Here is a 19,019-nt window from a genome sequence, read left to right on the forward strand (position 1 = left end):
AATGCTTTTTTACAAATTATTACATTGGTCCTATGCACTAGTTTCACACTCCCACACACAGACACGCGTATGCGCACACACACCCCCACACACAGACACAGACACACAGATTACGGCTGTTAACACACACAGACAAATACACACGCACGTATCAAACAGACAAATGCAAACATACAGGCACTCATTTTTATTTAGAAACAGCTATGCAAATGGTACAAAAGCTTTGGCGTTTTTTTTGCCTACAAGTTGTGCCTGCACACTTGGAAATAGAGGTCACCGTATGAACGTATAGCTTCATACAACTGCCTATTTTATTCTATAATAACTATTTCAATCAGATTTTTGTTCATGTCTGATATGCGCATCCACATAAAACTGTGGAGAAAAGGTCCTGCATCTTGCTATGTTTTACATAATTATACAACACCAACTATTGAACGGTGTTGTCTAACTATGTAGAATGCTACATGTTCTGACGTCACAACTCAGCTTGATGGGATCACCTTAAAACTAATGGTATCCTATTTACTGTATATACTATTCAATCACTGCTACTCTAAAGAAAAGCCTCATCCGGCCCACTAGGGGGAGTGCCTAAACCAAATCGATGCAGAACACAGACCCCCGAATGGCACCTATAATACTTATTTCGAAACCTTAAACGAAGTCTTAAATTGGTGTCCTATAGAGGTCGATAAAGCTTATTCCCCTGGTGAAGTCCAACTCATCAGTAGGTCCTAAGCAGCAGGAATGGAAGAGCACTAGAGTCGTGAACCGAATGCACTGAACGCACACTACTGCAGTGTGACCTACACTGAACATCGAGTCTTTCGGAAACAAGCGTCTTACATGATAAACACTAACAGTCGGAAGGAGAAACACAGATCAAAGTGCCAACCACTGAACAGAGTGCTGGCCAGAAGCAGCAAGTTTATCAAGACAGAGATACGGAAAAACCCAAGCCCGCGTTAACATTAACACCTCGACAGACTCCGACGTGAAGCTTAAGAAAGTTTCGTATGTATTTACTTGTGACATATTATGAACACTTTTTTTTTTTTTTTGTTCTCAAATATTCAGAACATGACAACTGTAGTCACATGGTCACTTTTGTAAGAGTGCTCCTTTTAAATGCAAAGCAATTAATCCCAGATAGCAGACAATTCCAGGCCAAATGTTAAGTTTAGGCACATTACAGTCAGTTATGGTGATAGGAAGTGTGTTGTAATCCAAACCTGGTTGTGTAAATTGCCACATTTAAGGTTTTCCTGGCATTTCCAATACGGATCAAAAAAAGAACCAAATGCGACAAACCATATCTAAAGCTCGCGAAGCGGACCGAAGGTGATCCAACTGCACCATATCTTGCCTGAGATACTGTACGGTGTCATCGTGTTTGAGTTGTGGCTGTCATTCCGTAGCAGAAAGTGTGCAGGGTGAAAGAGGTATGTGTGGGCAGGCACTGGGTCATCACTCACTTGCTATCTGGGAATTACATCTACAGAAATGAACTGAATGCTTAATGACTAGTAAATAGCAGCCCACTTTCAGTGGGATCAGCTGAAAGAGCAAACATAGCAAGTCTAAAGTTCAGAGTGTTTTCACCTACTCATAATTAATACACAAACAGCATTCTCGTATAGCCGCCCTTGTCATGGTAACATCTTTAAGGCAGAGTCCTATTGCTCTGTGTGTGTGTGTGTGTCATCATGCGGTCTCGGCGCGGCACGTTACTTCTAAAAGATCTACTTTACATCATGCTGTACAGATAATGTTGCATAGAAGATTGATAGAGCTTACTCTAGAGGCCATGTGGAGAATGGGAAAATGGACGCCATGTCGTTGCTTGTATAGGCGGAACCCAAACTGTGCTGAGATGAATGTAACTGGGATGGAGAAGAGAGATGTTTCGGAGCCCTAACCGGGAGCACTTGGTTTTTTTTTTCGTGCTGGGTGGAAAAAAGTTAGGGCTTTATAGGCATGGTGAGCGCAGTGACACCTAAGAGACCAGCAGGAGGTGCTGTGCCTGTGGATCTAAGAGCTGCCCGGAGATGAGCATACCGAGCCGCACATGCTCAGTTTGGAGGTCTCGGGTTCGGCCTCGGTTTCTTCATCCTCTGTCCCGCCCTCTGCCTCGTCAGCCTCTCGGTCAGGGTCGCCTTCTCCTTCTGCTTCTCCCTCTGCTCCCTCACCTTCTCCTCCCTCCTCCAGTCTCCTCTTCAACCTGATACATAAGACACAAAAGAATGGGTACAGTGTAGAGAAGTGTATATTACTGTGCATGTGAACATTAATTCAAATGCACACACAGACATTCAGAACTTCTGTTATTCCGGTAGAGACATTACATGAGATAGGTACGGAGTTATTAATAATGGGTCAGGGCTAAAAATAGGGATAGTAACAAATTGCAGGAAGGGGTGTGATGATAGAATTTGCAGGCTCTACTGAATTATAAAGCAGGTAATAATTTATAGCAGACACAGCGTCTGTGCGTGGTAGCATACAGATTCTCCTGCTAATAAACAACCGCTCTGTGCTCACAGCCATCACGAGGCACGAGGCTGTAATCTATAATTGAAATTGGATATTTTAGGAGAAAAGCTCCAAGCTGTACATTTCCTTGTTGCTAGGGTGGTACACGCACATAAACACAAATAATTTACCGTTAGTGTGTATCTTTGAATGTGCGCCTTAAAATCCATGTAGTAAAAGAATGGTTTTGTTCGTACAGTGGTCAGAACTCGCGCTTACAATGATATCCTTATGTTTCAAACTTTGGAGGACACAAAACCATGTCTCCGGAAAAAGTCTGTCAGTCTGTATGTCTGTATGTCTGTCCAGCCAGATTTTGTCACAGCATCACGCGAAACTGGCTGGACAGAATGTAATGAAACTTTCGGCAGTACTTAGATATCTGTCTTAGTTTAACCTGCACTATAGGTGAAATCAAAATGTTAAGTGAAAGCGATGTTATGAACAGTTATGTGCCGGATTTATTAATCTACTTTGAAATAAGCTACTTGCTCAATGTAAACAAACACCTGCATCAATAGATATTAATTAAAAAAGCTGAACTGAATATTTCTACTGGGATTACTAATTATTATACAGCGCTGAAGTGGTACAGTATAAGTGAATTTTAATGCACTGAAGTCGTTTCAAGACAAATTGAATCTTAATCCGATCTACTTTTTCGATTTCTAACTTACAATTTATTCTCCGATTACAGAACAGGGAGTGTATTTGACTGATGACGTAAGACGTACAACTTAGTATAGACAAGGCCTAATCAGAAACGTATGTATTAACTATATTTTCCCTTTTCCTTTGAATGTAATACGATGTAATGACAGTAGATTCAAAATCCGGACGTGAACTAGGTCAATTTTGTACGATTTCCTAATATTTAGTTATTAATCCAGTAGAAACCAATGCCATATACATAGTACATACTGTACATGTCACGGCAAACAAAATTTTGTGAGATTACAGTTTAAAAAATTAAGGGGTTCATCACTTACTTTTAACCTTTTACCTATTTCTACGAACTAATATATACATACTGTACTGTTTATGTACCCGATAACAAGGAAAGGTACAGTTTCGTACCTTTTTGTCTGTAAATGTGCTTGTGTTTGAAACAGAAAGCAACAGAGCAAAAACCTAATGGAGCAAAGTATACCACTGGAGAAAAGAGATGCTAAGCCATGGGGGAAGCTTAATGAGTGCATCACATGTTGTTGTTTCCTAATATCAGCAGTCTTGGGAAGTATTAAAAATCTCACTTTTCTCGGTTGAAGATCACAAACTCCTGCTGCACGACTTCAAGGCACTCCTGTAGATATTCGTTCTCCTGCAGAAAGCATAAGCGTTCGCAAATCAGCCTGATACAGACCGAAGCAGCAGCATGTTCGAAAGCGATCAGCACTTTCCACATTGCAGCTGCCCCTCACCCCGTTCTCTCTTCACAATGATCTGTTCACAATGGAGACCAGACTCGTATTGTGTTCAGCTTGCTTTTGCTTGACGTCGGCCAAAAAAAAAAAAATTGCATCTCATATATCTGAAAGTGCCAGAGGGCTTAACAACAGTACTGAAAGCTTCGTAATTTAATCATCCAGGTAATAAAGGAGGATCATCAGCTCCAGAGGCTGAGGAAGCCTTGCTAGCAAAGCGATCTGTACTCCTACATTAGCTTGCAGATCAGGAAGAACAGCGGTACTGGGTACATTTAATAAAATGGAGATCTACTTACTGGATGTGAGAGTCTATAAATAGTCAGGTCTTTAACAGACAGTAATATTATTGCTAAGATATGAAGCAAAACAGGGATGTTTAGAATGACAAATGAGCTTAGAGGCCAGGGATTATTGTAGGTTGGTTTTCTTTCCATTCTCTTCCTAGTTTGATCACATGCTAATACTCATTCAGTCTCCATTGTCATATAACAGTTACTATCCAGGGAGGATGAGGGCTTACATGTTCTTCCTCCAATACTAATGACGTCAACCAAAGACATATTATTGTACTGTTACTCAGGATCGGTCACTAAGATTGACAGGTTTAACATGTAACTCCGCCCACCCAGAAAGCACTTGTCTCCCAGCCACTGATTGGGATTCAAGCTTGCAATCTCTAACCTTGCAATCAACATTACTATTTAGCTTCCTATTCAAATTTACATGCATACATGGCAAAGAGAACTAGAAGTCTTTTTTTTTTTTTTTTTTAACAAATCCAGACAGATCAAAATAAAACTTTTAAGAGATGTAGATGAATTTAAAAGTGAAGCTTCGAAGAACTTTCGGGTCAACAGTCATCTACACTCACCGACTGGGAATCCTTGCTGTTGTCTCTTGATCTGTTCTTGGCCAGACGCTTTTTCTTCTTATGTAGTGGACGAGATTCTAAAATCATCTCTTCCAACTCAAAGGTGGGGTCACAATGCAGGCGCCCTTTCTGTGTCCACCCACACGCAACAGACAAACCAGACAGTGATGATGATGAAGAGTAAAAGCAATGCATTCCTCACAAACATTCATCTATAACCCATGAAGCATGGGCAGACATTATAGTTTAGTCATCTTATTGAGTTTGTGTGCAAATCTGTGTAGGTAGAGCATGTTTTTTTTTTTTTCTCTTTGTGTTTATGTCTGGCTACTGTGTGAGCTGTGTACTGTGTGGATGTAATATGAGGATGTGTTTAATCGGCTCCTACGTTGGGAACAAATCCAGCCTCCATCTTCTTCTCATAGACGGCGTCCCAGTTCACGTCGGAGAGGTAGGGGGCTGTTTGCATGTGGGCAAGACTGCAGAAGCGATGCTCTGGATTTACTGTCAGTAGCTGAAAAATAAACACATCAAGCGCTATTCTTTCCAAGCTTCTTTTTTTTCCCCCTGCCTACACAAACACATTGACAAACAGAGTTCGAGCAGTATATTGGCAGTGAAAAGTTTTGATAAAAATGTCCAGCACTTCATTTTATTGTAAATAATATGGAAAAGTGGTACAGCTTAATCTTCCTGATTAGCACAAACCAACACTGTTTGAGTCTATTAATGGAAGGCGGTAGGCTTAGGATACAGTTAGTATAATCTGATACTTGGTGCTGTCCCAGGCTTTTGATTTGGGTTGGTATTGGAAATTGGGGAAGATTAAGATTGTGCTCTGTTTCGCCTGGTTCCTATCAAGGTTTCGTCCTCTTACCATCTCAGGGAGTTTTTCCTTGCCACCGTCGCTGTCACCCTCGGCTTGCTCATAAGGGACAATCTTATCATTTTGATTCATACACATTCACATTTTATACAAACTTCCATAGTTCTTTTGATTGTGTAAAGCTGCTTTGCCACAATGACAATTGTTAAAAGCGCTATACAAATAAAATAAAATCAAATTGAATTGTTAGTATTAAGCTACAGTAGAATTACAGCTTGGATTACTTTTACTGTTTTTTTTTTTTTCTTTTAGAAAGTTGGATAAAAAGTAAGAACTTTGGTAAGAACCCTTTGAAATGTTTTTTTTTTTTTCAATTAAGGACTTTTAATATTAGACTGGATTGCCTTTAGATCTAAAGTGCTGTTAATAGTGCCAGATTTCACTCGTGACTAAAATAGTTTTTAGTTCTTTCTACACGTTCGTACTTAATTTCATGTTTGTTATAATTGCATATCTGCTGCAGATGAGGTGGGTAAAGGTTAAGCTTAAAACCACTGAAATGCATCTTTACAGATGAGTTAAATAGGTAAAATCATGAAAAAAGTTGCGCTCCAAACCACCTTTTTTTTTTTTAAGTGTATTTAGATCTGCTCTATTTCACCATTACACATCTTCCTTTTGATATGCAAATAACAAACTTCACTTCTTGCCAATTCACAGCCATTCCATTCAATCTGTCACCAGGGCCAATTAATTTTAAATAAGAGCGCTGGAGTGATAGAGCTGAGCGATAACATGGACCCATCTGTCTGGGGAGTGATCATAAAAAGCAATTCTGTTATTAACCGACTGATAGAGTTATAAATAAAATAAAAATGACAGCTTTCTGGGCTTCTCGTGAGATACTTTTCCGGCTCTTGAATCGTTTAGAGACGAGATTCCGAGCCCATCTGATGGGATACGCTGTGTTATCGGGGAAATCATATCTGGGCGATTTTTGGACATGTTGATGTTGCTTTATTCTCAGAAGGCTGAGATTGTCTCCACACTGTCCAGACAGAAGTAATTGATCTGCACAGGTATGGATGAAACAAATGGACATCCCGGTCAAAAGTGCTAAGACAGAACCTGAGACCTAATTAGCATTCATAAACGAATTCAGTGTGTGTGAGTGAATGTGTGTGAGTGTGTGTGTGTGAGAGAGCGAGCGAGAGAGAGAAAGCGAGAGTGACCTTAATTCTAACCTTTCCAGCAACACAGACATCTCCTGTATGATCCTGAACCCTTCAGGTTGACCCCTCATATTCATGCTCACATTCTCATTATATTTCTGCCACTCTGCCTATTTCTTCTGCTTCCTCTCCCTCCTCCCCCATATCCATCTCTCTCTCTCTCTCTCTCTCTCTCTAGCTTTCTATTCACAGCCTGATTATGTATTGTATTTCTCCCTTTTTAGGTCTGGTCACCTTCCGCCCATTCTTTTCCCATTATACATTATGCTTCCAACCTTCCAGCTTTCCATCATCTCTCGCTTGGACTCGGCCTCACTCCTACATCGCCTCATTATGTTCCTCCTTTCTGTCTCTATGAGTTTCAAACCCACTCGCTTTCTGCTGTAGACTGCACTCTCTCCTCAATCTCCTCCTCCATCCTCAGAACCAATTAGTTTTCTCACCATTTCTTTCCACATAGCCTTTAAAAAAAAAAAAAAAATCCTCCCTCTGCTTATTTATCACCTCCTCACACCGCTCTCAGTTTCAATTTCAAGACGTTCAATTTGTTGTCACCCCATGCACATATTTTATACATCACTTTATTGAATAGCTATTTACTTTTCCACTAGTCCTTTCTCCACCATTCTTCTCAGCTTCTTTGGTGTGTGTGAACACATCTCTCAGAAGACCTTGCTTATTTACGCACACTCTCTATCCCTCTCTTTCCCTCTTTACCCACTCACCTTACGCAGCAGGGAGATGAGGTCTTTGTGCCAGGAGTTACAGTACTGCACGCTGACTGTGCTGAAGAGCTGCATTAGAGACTCCACGGAGTTGCTGGCATGGATGTCATACGGCCTCTGAGTTAGAGTTAGAGAGAGATAAAAGGTTTCAAACTAGAACATCACATAGGACTCACTGATTGGACTAGCGTTGTTTCCTTCACACCTGTGTTGGAGCACACCACTCTACGAACCACACACATGATACATATGTTACACATTGCTGGTTCTTATTCACACATAAATGAGAAATAACTATGCGTTTTAAAACATGGACAGTACCGCTGCTGCCGTCACACTGTGCATACACCCACTATACTGCCAATAGTATTTGCTTGCCTGCTTTCACATGCATATGGAATTGAGTAACATCCAATGCTTACTCCATAGGGTTTAATATGATGTTGGCCCACTCATTGCAGCTTTAACAGCTTCAACTCTCCTGGGAAGGCTTTCCACAAGGTTTAGGAGTGTGTTTATAGACATTTTTGACCATTTACTGGCCTCCGAGTGGCGCAGTGGTAAAGTGCTCGCCCTATCATCCGGGGATCGCTGGTTCAATCCCTGGGTGATGCTGTTACCTCTCACAGCCGGAGGCCTAGAGAGAGCTGATTGGCCAAGCTCTCTCAGAGGGGAGGGATGAGAGGTACTTGCGCTCCCACATTAATCACGGCTCTACAGCCAATCAGGGGCGTCTGTGAGCTCGCGCACGCGGAAGAAGCGGCTAGCGCTTTCCTCCGAGTGTGTTACTCCGCCCCTAACGGTGCGTGAGCAAGCAGTTTGAAAAGATGTGGTCGGCTGGCGTCACGTGGTTCTTCGGCCCACCTGGCTGAGTGGTAATAGCCTTAATGTGGGAGCCCCCTAGTGACGGGGAGGAATTGGCCACGACTAAATTAGGGAGAAAATCTGAAAAAAAAAAAAAAAAAGACATTTTTGACCATTCTTCCAGAAGAGCATTTGTGAGGTTAGACACTGATGTTGGACGAAAAGGCCTGGCTCGCAGTATCTGCTCTTATTCATCCCTAAGGTGTTCTCTCGAGTTGAAGTCAAGACTTTCAGTGACTCGCTTCTTTATGGACCTTGATTTGTGCACTGGTGTGCAGGCATGCTGGAACAGGAAGGGGTCATCCACAAACTGTTCCCACAAAGTTAGGAGAATGAAATTGTCCAAAATGTCTTGGTATCCTAAAGCATTAAGAGTTGCTTTCACTGGAAGTTGTGAGTCGAGCCCAATGACTGAAAAACAACCCCACACCAGTTCCAACATGACTGTGCACCAGTGCACAAAGCAAGGTCCATAAAGACATGGATGAGCGAGTTCGGTGTGAAAGAACTTGACTGGCCTGCACCAGATAAAAAGTCCTGACCTAAACTCGTTAGAACACGTTTGGGATGAATTAGAGCGGAGGTCTTCTCGTCCAACATCAGTGCCTGACCTCACAAATGCGCTTCTGGAAGAATAGTTAAAAATTCCCTAAACACACTCCTAAACCTTGTGGAGAGCCTTCCCAGAAGAGTTGAAGCTGTTATAGCTGCAAAGGGCCAACATCATATTAAACACTATGGATTGAGAATTGGATGTTACACAAGTCCATAGGCTTGTGAAGGCAGGCGAGCGAATACTTTTGGCAATATTAATATAATATACCATACTATTTTTCTTTTCCAGGAGTATGCATACATTTTTTTTTACTTTTTTATTTCATTTCATCTTCCTTATTAAGATCACAAACAGTTGTGTAAGCATTTCACTGCATATCATACTGTAGGTTGTGAGTGTGACAAATTACATTTTCAATTTGAAATGTAAAATATCCAACAAATATGCAAATACAATCTGGTAATGACGCTTCAAAAAGTTATCGATCTACTAAGAAAGCCATGTTTTTCCCAGGAGTACAGGAAGAAGCACATGGTTTTTGGTACTCATCAATACAGATAGTGAAAATGAATCACAGACTGAGTGCTAAGCAGTCAGAGGTGGCACAGGACATTTTATTTCGCTCTGTTTATCTTTTCCTGGTTTTCTGGCTGTGTGAAAAGTGCACTTAGTAGGTTCGTTCTTCATAACATTTAAATGAAGTGCTTTGGATGGCCGCATTGATTCGAACAGCATTAAAATGGAGACGAGTGGCTTTGCTTTGACTTTAGAAAAGCACTTCTGTACAGCTCTAAGTAAAGCACATCTTTACATCTAAATCAACTAGTGATTGTCAACATCGCCAGCTTTCGCTGCAGTATTTACTTCAATACTGCTGTTAATAAACTCCTCATACTGAGTGTTATACTGTATTAAAGATATGAGGAAGGTTCTAAGAGGATGGTCCAGTTCTTTTTGCTTCCCCAAATTTTCTGGGAATTTTGCCCGTTCCCAGTTTGGTTCCCCTTCCATATGATGACTACAAACTCTGGAGGGTGAGAGTCATTAAGTGCTATCCGCACCCTTCCACATGCATGAGCTCACAGACACTCATGCTTGGCTTGCACCACTGTGATTGATGAGGACAGCACAGCCAGTTTTTGGAAACCTCTCTTGGACTCCCACCCACAGATGGTTGTGAAATTGTCAGAATTTCAATTCGGAGGACAGAGGAATCTATTGTCTGTCACATTGCTTAGAAGCCCTCCAGTTCCTACTCTTTACAATTTCACATGCCGTAGTTTTCAGTCTGTTTTGATTGGCATAACTGATTATGTTTACAGCGCTGTTATTCTGTGTGGTCGGGTGTATCGATGTACTGACACATCCTTAACATCTTGCACTCACTAAATGCACAAAAAGTGTCAAAACGTCTGGCACCAGAAAACTAAAAGGCTTTTTTCTTCGAACAAAGATTCCTGTTAAAATAGCTAATAAAGTGTATGCTGTTTAACTATGGTTGATCTGACATAGGACAATGATGCTCTTGTGATTATTACAAATTCCCAGTAAGTCCCACAGGCTTCTCAGTAAAATGTTTCTCGTTACTGAAATGTATTTCCTACAAAGACTCATTTTCTGGCAGGCAATTTAAGCCTGTTATGACAAATAAACAGTGGCGCTGTTACAGCAAAAATGCTGTAATGATGTTTGTGGGATCTTTTAATCTCTCTCTCTCTCTCAAGTTATACAGTACTGTGCAAAAGTCTTGACCCGCCCCTCATTTATTCATATTTTGCTTCCAAAGAGCCAGAATTTCTTGTATTTTTTATGGAGTCGTAAGGAATACTCCAGGCTTCCTGAAAGACTTTCGGCTCTAATTTTCGGTCCAGTCCCCATCCCTGAGCAGATTTAGATTAATTTTTTTTTGTTTGTTAAACCAAACAGTGACATATGAATTATGCAAACATAAAATTCATCTAACTTAAGGCATGAACCAGTGGGAAACAGATGTTGACAGATGATCAGGCCAATGATTAATATTCTGCTGATGCTGAAAGGTTGGAACAGACGAGAGGGGAAATGAGGTTCTTGCTGAGGTTGTTACATAAACAACCAATTTGTAAATTGTATCTTTAGGCATTGCACAGTTACAGCTACAGTAAAACATTTGTTCCAATGTCATCAATTTAATCTATAAGAAAGTGACTCCGGACTTTTGCACAGTATTGTACATGGTATTATGTATAAGATGATGACTTCCCATTCAAGTCGTTTACCTCTAAACGTTTTTCCTCATGTCATGTTAGAGAGATTTCCTTGCCAGTTCTCAGCCTCTGGCTTGCTCATTAGTAAAATAAAACCACAAATCTATGAACAGATTTCTGTAAAAAAAAAAAAAAATTCTTTGAGACAGTGTCCATTGTTAAACCAGTAAAAGAAGAAAAACAAGAGTAGAAGCTGAGATCAGTTGCAGTTTGACAGTTTTCTGCTACTGAATGTGTAGTGGAAATCACCCACAGAGAGAAACAGAGGGTAATGAAAGTACTAGAGCCATATAGCCACTATTATATGGACTGTGAGTGAGTGAAAACTATTTTAAATCCACTCACCCATCCTCGCAGGACCTCAAATATGGTGACCCCTAACGACCACCAGTCCACTTCAAGCGCATATCCAGTCCCACCACTTACAAAAGACTGGAAAATCTCAGGAGCTGAAAAGGACAAGTCTGAGTAAAAAACAGTATCTAAAAAATTTGGTGCGTAACTTTACAATTAATATACACTGCCTGGTTAAAAAAAAAAAAAAAAAAGGTCACTGTTTCAGAAGGGTTAAGTTTTTGGGATGCACCGTGCAAAAAAAAAAACAACAACTAAGGAGATATCATAAAGAAAGTAAGAGCAATCCAATATGCACACAATGTGATGAGAACGCACAGGATTGGGACTAAATTAAGAAAATCACTGGTTAGTAAGACTAATCTGAAAAAAGGCCAAGGATGCGCTAGAGAGCATAAAGATTTGCTTTTGTATAAATGGGAAAATGGTCTAGTCCAGACTGAGCCTATTCCAGAGTGATGGGTGCATCAGAGTAAGGAAGGAAGCGCCCATCATGCACAGTGGCCAGTGTTCAAGCCTCTGGAGGCAGATGTTATGATCTGGTGTTGCTTCAGGTGTTCTAGATTCAGTTCTAGACTCAGCAACGTTATGCGGCAATAAAATGAAGTCAGCCGATGACCTGAATATACAATACTGAATGATCAGGGTATCATATCAAAGGTATCTTATTTCCCAGATGGCATTGGTTCTGAGAGCATGAGGAGCCACTCCCACACGTGAACTGGCCACCACGTTGTGTGCTGAAATAAAAGCTGAACACAGGAAGAGTAAATATATGCCAATCTAAGTAAGATGAATGAAATCTTAGAGTTTGTGACTTTTTTTTTTTTTTAGCTAGGCAGTGCTTTACTTTCAAAAATAAGTAAAATGCCATTATACAGTATGAACAAATGGTTAAGTAAAAGTTGATTATACATATAACTAGTTAATAGAGTCTTTTGTACCCATGTATGGCTTGGTCCCAGCTAAAGCCGTGGCTCTTTCTCCATCTTTGATAATCGTAGCGATGTTGAAGTCAGTCAGGTGGGCGTGGCCTGAGGCATGACAAAGGCAGTTTAAAGCATCGGAATCCAAACTCCAGAAGGCATCTCGAAGACTTTTAATGGCTTTTATAAGTTTAAAACTGGATATAGCTTTCTCGGTGAGTATAATATTAAGAACGAAACCAACAGAATGAGGAATTTGTTCTTTGGAACAGCTTGTCCTTGGTGCTGTGAAGTATTATGGGCTGGATGACCCTGAGCGTGGCTTGTTGCACGGAGACATTCCACGCCAGCCTGCGGCATCACATCTCCTACATGTCACCTTGGACCACGTCCAAATTTCTACCGAGAGGTTTAGTAAGCATGTACTGTATGAAGACTCTCTCTCTCTCTCTCACACACACACACACACACACACACACACACACACACACACACACACACACACACTCCTTACCTTGTTCATCCAGAAGAATATTGTCTGGTTTGATATCCCTGCAAAGGAAATACAGGAACAATAACAATTACATCAGTTACATCACAAAGATAAGTTGTTTTTATCTTTTTTTTTTAGGATTAAGGAATATTGCAGAAGTGCAATGATAAGAATCGTATAAAGACCATCTGGAGGGTCTGATTAGGAAGAACGTAATGTGATCAGTGACCTGTGGATGGAGGTATCTCTAGTTTTTCACTGTTCTGTCACCAAATGGCAGGAACCATAAAGCGTAGAGAGAAAAAAAAAAAAAAGTTTTGTTCAGAAGTTTTGCTATTTCAGTTAGGCTTTAGTGAACCATATAATGTCAGTGCAGAACTGCACTAATCTTCTGCTGACAACAAAAATAGCTAGCCTGCAGGGACAAACTAATAACACAAAGTGCTTCAACTTGGCTGTGTTTTCCCTTTGCGTGTTCAGAATATATTTGTGTATGTGTGTCTGTGTGTGTGCGTTCTAAGTTATAAAACTAAAGTGCCTTGTTGCCCTTTCCTGGTGTGAATGTTTATCTCTCAGGAGGCCTTCATAGATTTCTCCACGCCTGCTAATTGCCTGGGACACACATACATGCCTCTAGCACACACACATGCCTCGCTGCAGGGTCTCGAGCACACGCTGCCAACACACCCCACCAAGCAACACGCATACGTGCTCACACACACACACACACACACACACACACACACACATACACACACATACACACACACTGCAAGTTCAACACAACTAATTAAGGCAATGATTCCACAGTGCTGGTAGTCGGCCAAGATGATTAGATTCATGAACATGGGATTCTTATTATCCTGCATTCTTATTCCTATTATATAGCAAACACACACACACACACACACACACGCACACACGCACACACACACTTGCTAAATCTTTAAAATGCTTAAGCCTTTTGCAAGCATTATACCCTAAAATTAGATGTTTTTAAAGCAACAATATTTTAAGCTTAATATGTAGTGGAATAATCAGAAGGTATTATATTATACTTGTTACTTTTCTCCTTTTATGCTAATGATGATAAAGATTTATTTAATAATAATAACAATAACAATTAATAATAACCAAAACAACAACAACAACAATAATAATAATAATAATAAAAATAAAAATAATAATAATTATTATTATTATTATTATTATTATTATTATTATTATTATTAATTGTACAACTGCTAATAATAATAATAATAATAATAATAATATATATATATATATATATATATATATATATATATATATATATATATATATATATTATTTTAGTATTATTTAATTTCTTTCATATACTTCTTTAATAACAGCTTTATCCTTTATTTAAAAATTAGCTAATTAAATATGATTTATTACTAGAATAACTATATTAAAATATTACTTTTCTTCTTTTTAGAAAAAAATGCCTGAAATATAAAAATAAATCTGACCTGAGAAATATTCCTATTTTAAAATTCCCCAGTGTGGCTGTCGATTTCTCTACATTTTCTCCTCATGTCAAAATATTTTTTTTTTGTCATGTTGCTAAAATGTCAAAGGATTTCTCAGCACATCAGAAACCTGACAGGGGGAAAATTGTTCAAAATTGTTCTAGCAGGAAAAATCCCCTAATCCCTTAACTTTGAGTCAGAAGGAAAATATATTCCCTTCTTTTATTTCATTCAGGAATTCTGCGCATGGATTAATTTTGCCTCCCTGGGCATCATGACATGGCAGCTAGGACTGTTGCTAGGAGACACTCCTCCTGTAGTTGGTGCAACAAAATAATTGCACGGCAAGACCGATTCCCTGTCAGGAGTCCAGAGTGTGGAACAGAACGGCACACACTCTGGAGACTAGCGTATGGAGTTAACAGAGCCCGAACGCAGCCTGTTGGACACCACGATTTGTCCCACAGGAACAGAGTATGAAGAGAGACGCTAGAGATGGCAAGAAGCCTTATCATCTCCATTGATCTCCTGCTAATTTGAGTTATGTATCTTTATACAGACATAAATAGAAGAAGTTTGGTTGTTGTCCCTGTAATGTTGATGGATAAATATTGGCTCAAGCTGTGCAGTTTCTGCTACAACATAATGCACACAGCAAATCGTCTTTATGAAAGGTCATACCAGCGGGAGGCTTTGCTGGGGCATGACCAAGTGAAACAGATAATCAGTATCTGGCATCTCGGATTTATACAGTATGGTTAGGTTTAATGATAATTATGATGATATATCACACTATAAAACATACAGTACATTTATATATAAATAATAATAATCTCATTTGCTGTCTCATCATCTTTAATGCTTTATTTAGTACAGGAGATACCTGAATGGGGTGCCAATCCATTACGGGGCACACTTGCATGCTTATTTACACACTATAGGCAATTTGAGAACACCACTTAACCTAATCTGCATCTCTTTGGATTGTTGGAGGAAACCCACCAAGCATGGGGAGAACATGTACAGTAAACTCAATGCACAAAGACTCCGAGGTGGGACTTGAACCCTTACCCTGGAGGTGCAAGGCGACAGTGCTAACCACTAAGTCACTGTGCCACCACGTGTTAATGTGTCTGCTGTAGATCTCAAAAGCAGCACTACTTTGCTGGCACACTATAAACAAACCTGAATGTTATGACAGATTTTATGAGAGTTCATTCATTTTTAATAGACCATAACTTCAGTCATAATCTTCACCTGGGACACCGCATGCTGGAGTGTGTTAAGCAGTGCAAATACTTTTTCATGCTATTCCATACATTACCACCCCCACACACACATACGTGATAAAACATTACGACCGGTGTTAAAGTCAAACGGGAACTTGCGATAAAATTTCTTGTGAATGAAGGCGTAAAACAGATTGACCTTTACAAAAGACTTCAGACACAGGATGGTGATGAGACTCTTAATCCCAGCAAACATTTCAGTTTTCCAAACAGTGGGTCCGAGCCCACTGCAGTCCTTTCCATGAAAATCCATCACCTGTTTCCCCTAAAATCAACGATTAACTTGTTTTCAATTTGCAAAAGAGACGCATCTGTCTATGAAATCTGTGCACACCACTTGTACATTACAGGAACTCAGCTTGGAGTTATCGCCACATCCGCCGTACAGTCCTGACCTCATTTCCATGCGTTTGCGCCGTTAAAGGAGTTCCTGGGAGGCCGGCGTTTCATACCAAGCTGTCCAATCATTTGGACTCTTGCCTACTGAGAAAACTTTCTACTTTGATGGTATCCAAGCACTGGGATAGTGTACATATCCTATTATTCTGTACAAAGTGCAGTCCTAATTTGACATAAACGCATCATTAAAATTAATCCGTTCTTCATCAGTAGGCTTATTATTCTTTTCACAGTCACAGTGGATTTGTAGCCTGCTCTGGGAACAATAGGTGACACCCTGGATGCTCTCCCTGAACCAGTCCATCGCAAACACATTTATGTACACATTCACATGCTCATTTGCACCTAAATGTGATTTACAATAGCATAGAGCAGATCGAGCGATGGTCTTGTTTTGGAATGTGTAGTGAAATTCTTACTTCAGGCCTATAGACATATCCCTATATCCATATTTAAATATCCATACTCATTTTCATATATTAATAGTTTAATAGGGCAGTACAGTTCCACAGCACATAACAGAAGAAGAATGAATTAATTAATAGTATAATAGACGCTTAGCCCTGGCTCCAACATTGTCTCTGCAAAATCTAAATCTTTAGTTAATTCACTGTCCTGGATTGCACTTCACCCTACAATAGAGCAGATGGATGACTGTAATTACAAACTTGAACAGCATCCACATCTTTTTAAAATGAAGAGCAATAAAGGGGAATCAGTAGAAGAGCACTAATAATGTGTGACACCAATTATGAAACCAGACTGGCCTTCAGTAAATGCCCCGCAAGGGCCATGGGGTGATTTTAAAGCATTGACTTAGAGAGAAATACGGCATAATAGAGTGGAGACAATGTCTGTGAGCCTGAAAGTAACAGAGACACCGCAGGAAAAAAGCTACACGCTGACAAAATGGACTTAATGGATGATATATTGTTGAAAGAAGCTCATGAGGAATCTAAACCCGGAGACACTTATCTATAGATGTGTGTGTGGTCAGGGTCAATTCTGAGTCTAACTCTATAGAAGAAGCAGCACTCTATAAGTGGCAGACACAAGGCTTAGACCTGGACCGAGGCTGTTAGGTTGGTGGTGGGCAAAACAGAGGCATGAATAGTCTCCTGTGGTAGTCGGGAGTCTGGTATGCTTTGTCAAAAGTCATTTTATAATAAAATATTTAAATATATCACAGGTGGTAATATCCCTTTTTGTAAAAGTGAGAATAATGCACATGTCAAAACCACAGCGTCATAACTATAGACTGTCACAGAGTATCGGCTTGTGCGTGGGTGTGTGTATGTGTGAATGTGGGAAAAATGTTGTCACAAGCTTGTCCAACTCAGGCTGTGACATAGAATGTTTCTGTCATGTGCAACTTTACTGCAAAACATGTGCTAAAGTTCACCAAGGTCTATTGTGATGTCACCCATGAATATAATGTGGCCAAAATCAAATTCCAACCCATGCGGTGCCCATCACACTTTATTTCACAACAGAAATGAGACACCCAGGGAGAATTCGTGTAATTGGTTTCATTATGTAATATAATATCACAGCCAAGCTAAGACGGCCAGGTGAAACGCTGGCACAAAATGGATCGCAGAAAATGGGTGAGACATCAGCAGCAGGTAAAAGCCTCACCAAAGGCACAACCCACCCCAATATACTGTAAATGGGTCTAAATGCACATCTACAGTGCCTTGCCAACTTGCCTGACAACCTTCACACACTGTGTAGTAATATAACCAATTGCATTTGATTTACTTGGGATTTCTGCAGTTGTTCATTACATAATTGATCAATATCCAAGACTGGGTCAATACTAGACTGTAAAGCCACCGTTGGCTGCAATTACTGTACAGCTCAAAATCTGTGTGGAATTGTCTCTAGCAGCTTTGGACATCTGGATGCTGATATTTTTGTCTATTCTCCGAGACCAGGGGTAGGCAAGCTCGGTCCTAGAGAGCCGCAATCCTGCAGAGTTCAGCTTCAATCCTAATGAAACACACCTGAACAACCTAATCGAGGTCTTCAGGAGCCTACTATGGCTACAGAAGTTTTTTTTTCAGGATTGTAGCTGAAATCTGCAGGACTGCGGTTCAAGGCAAATGGTTCAGTGTTTAAACCCCTTCAGTCTAGCTTTTGCAGTCTGGAATGGATCATTGCTTTGTTAAAACAACATTGGGGGCCTGTTGCACATTCCAGAAGTGTTTGTAGAACTGTGCAGAATTAAAATTCTTAACAGTTCTTGACAGAGAGAAAGAGAGGAAGAGAGAGAGAGAAGAGAGAGAGAGAGAGTCTGTGCTCTCTTGTGCGCACCAGTAACACCAGTAATGTTAGATCATTTGGATTATAGCAGTATCTCAGCATCCGAAGGTGAGTTCTTAATGCAAAATTTCATATTGCAATTGTCCCATAGGAAATAATACAAATGCAGTATATATATAAAATATAATTTGTTCCAGCCGCCCCAATTTTTTTTAATCCTTTTTCAACACCATCTCCATATTTGTGCATATAAAAACAATTAAAAAAAATTAGAAAAGACATGTAACTGAGATAAAATATGCAATAAGTAGACATTAAACCTTACTTAACCTTACTTTATGATTTATCTTGGTATCATAAAGTTGCTTTAAAACTAAAACTAAAAGTGGCTCCCTTTTCTACCATTTTTTCTAACATTCTATGTCTTCACTAAATCTTCCAAAAAAACAAAACAAAAACAAACTAATTAAACTTGCTTTGTTCGACTTTACACTAATGCAAACAAGTTTTGAACGGCT

At 39.9% G+C, this 19,019-nt stretch overlaps 1 protein-coding gene across 1 annotated transcript in view; it reads right to left on the reverse strand.

Moving 5' to 3' along the window:
* Positions 1 to 159: 159 nt before the first annotated feature.
* The window catches only part of LOC128529396 (serine/threonine-protein kinase 32C-like), a 118,639-nt gene continuing 99,779 nt past the window's right edge, over positions 160 to 19,019 (reverse strand). The window contains exons 5-12 of the mRNA XM_053502879.1: positions 13,077 to 13,114; positions 12,581 to 12,670; positions 11,628 to 11,731; positions 7,617 to 7,733; positions 5,222 to 5,347; positions 4,834 to 4,962; positions 3,789 to 3,856; positions 160 to 2,224 (exon numbers count right to left, since the gene is read on the reverse strand). Of these exons, the coding sequence (XP_053358854.1) occupies positions 2,035 to 2,224; positions 3,789 to 3,856; positions 4,834 to 4,962; positions 5,222 to 5,347; positions 7,617 to 7,733; positions 11,628 to 11,731; positions 12,581 to 12,670; positions 13,077 to 13,114 (862 nt within the window). The 3' untranslated portion in view covers positions 160 to 2,034. The remainder of the gene's footprint in view (positions 2,225 to 3,788; positions 3,857 to 4,833; positions 4,963 to 5,221; positions 5,348 to 7,616; positions 7,734 to 11,627; positions 11,732 to 12,580; positions 12,671 to 13,076; positions 13,115 to 19,019) is intronic.

This window comes from Clarias gariepinus, chromosome 8 (assembly GCF_024256425.1).
Source record: "Clarias gariepinus isolate MV-2021 ecotype Netherlands chromosome 8, CGAR_prim_01v2, whole genome shotgun sequence".
Taxonomy (NCBI): Eukaryota; Metazoa; Chordata; class Actinopteri; order Siluriformes; family Clariidae; genus Clarias; species Clarias gariepinus.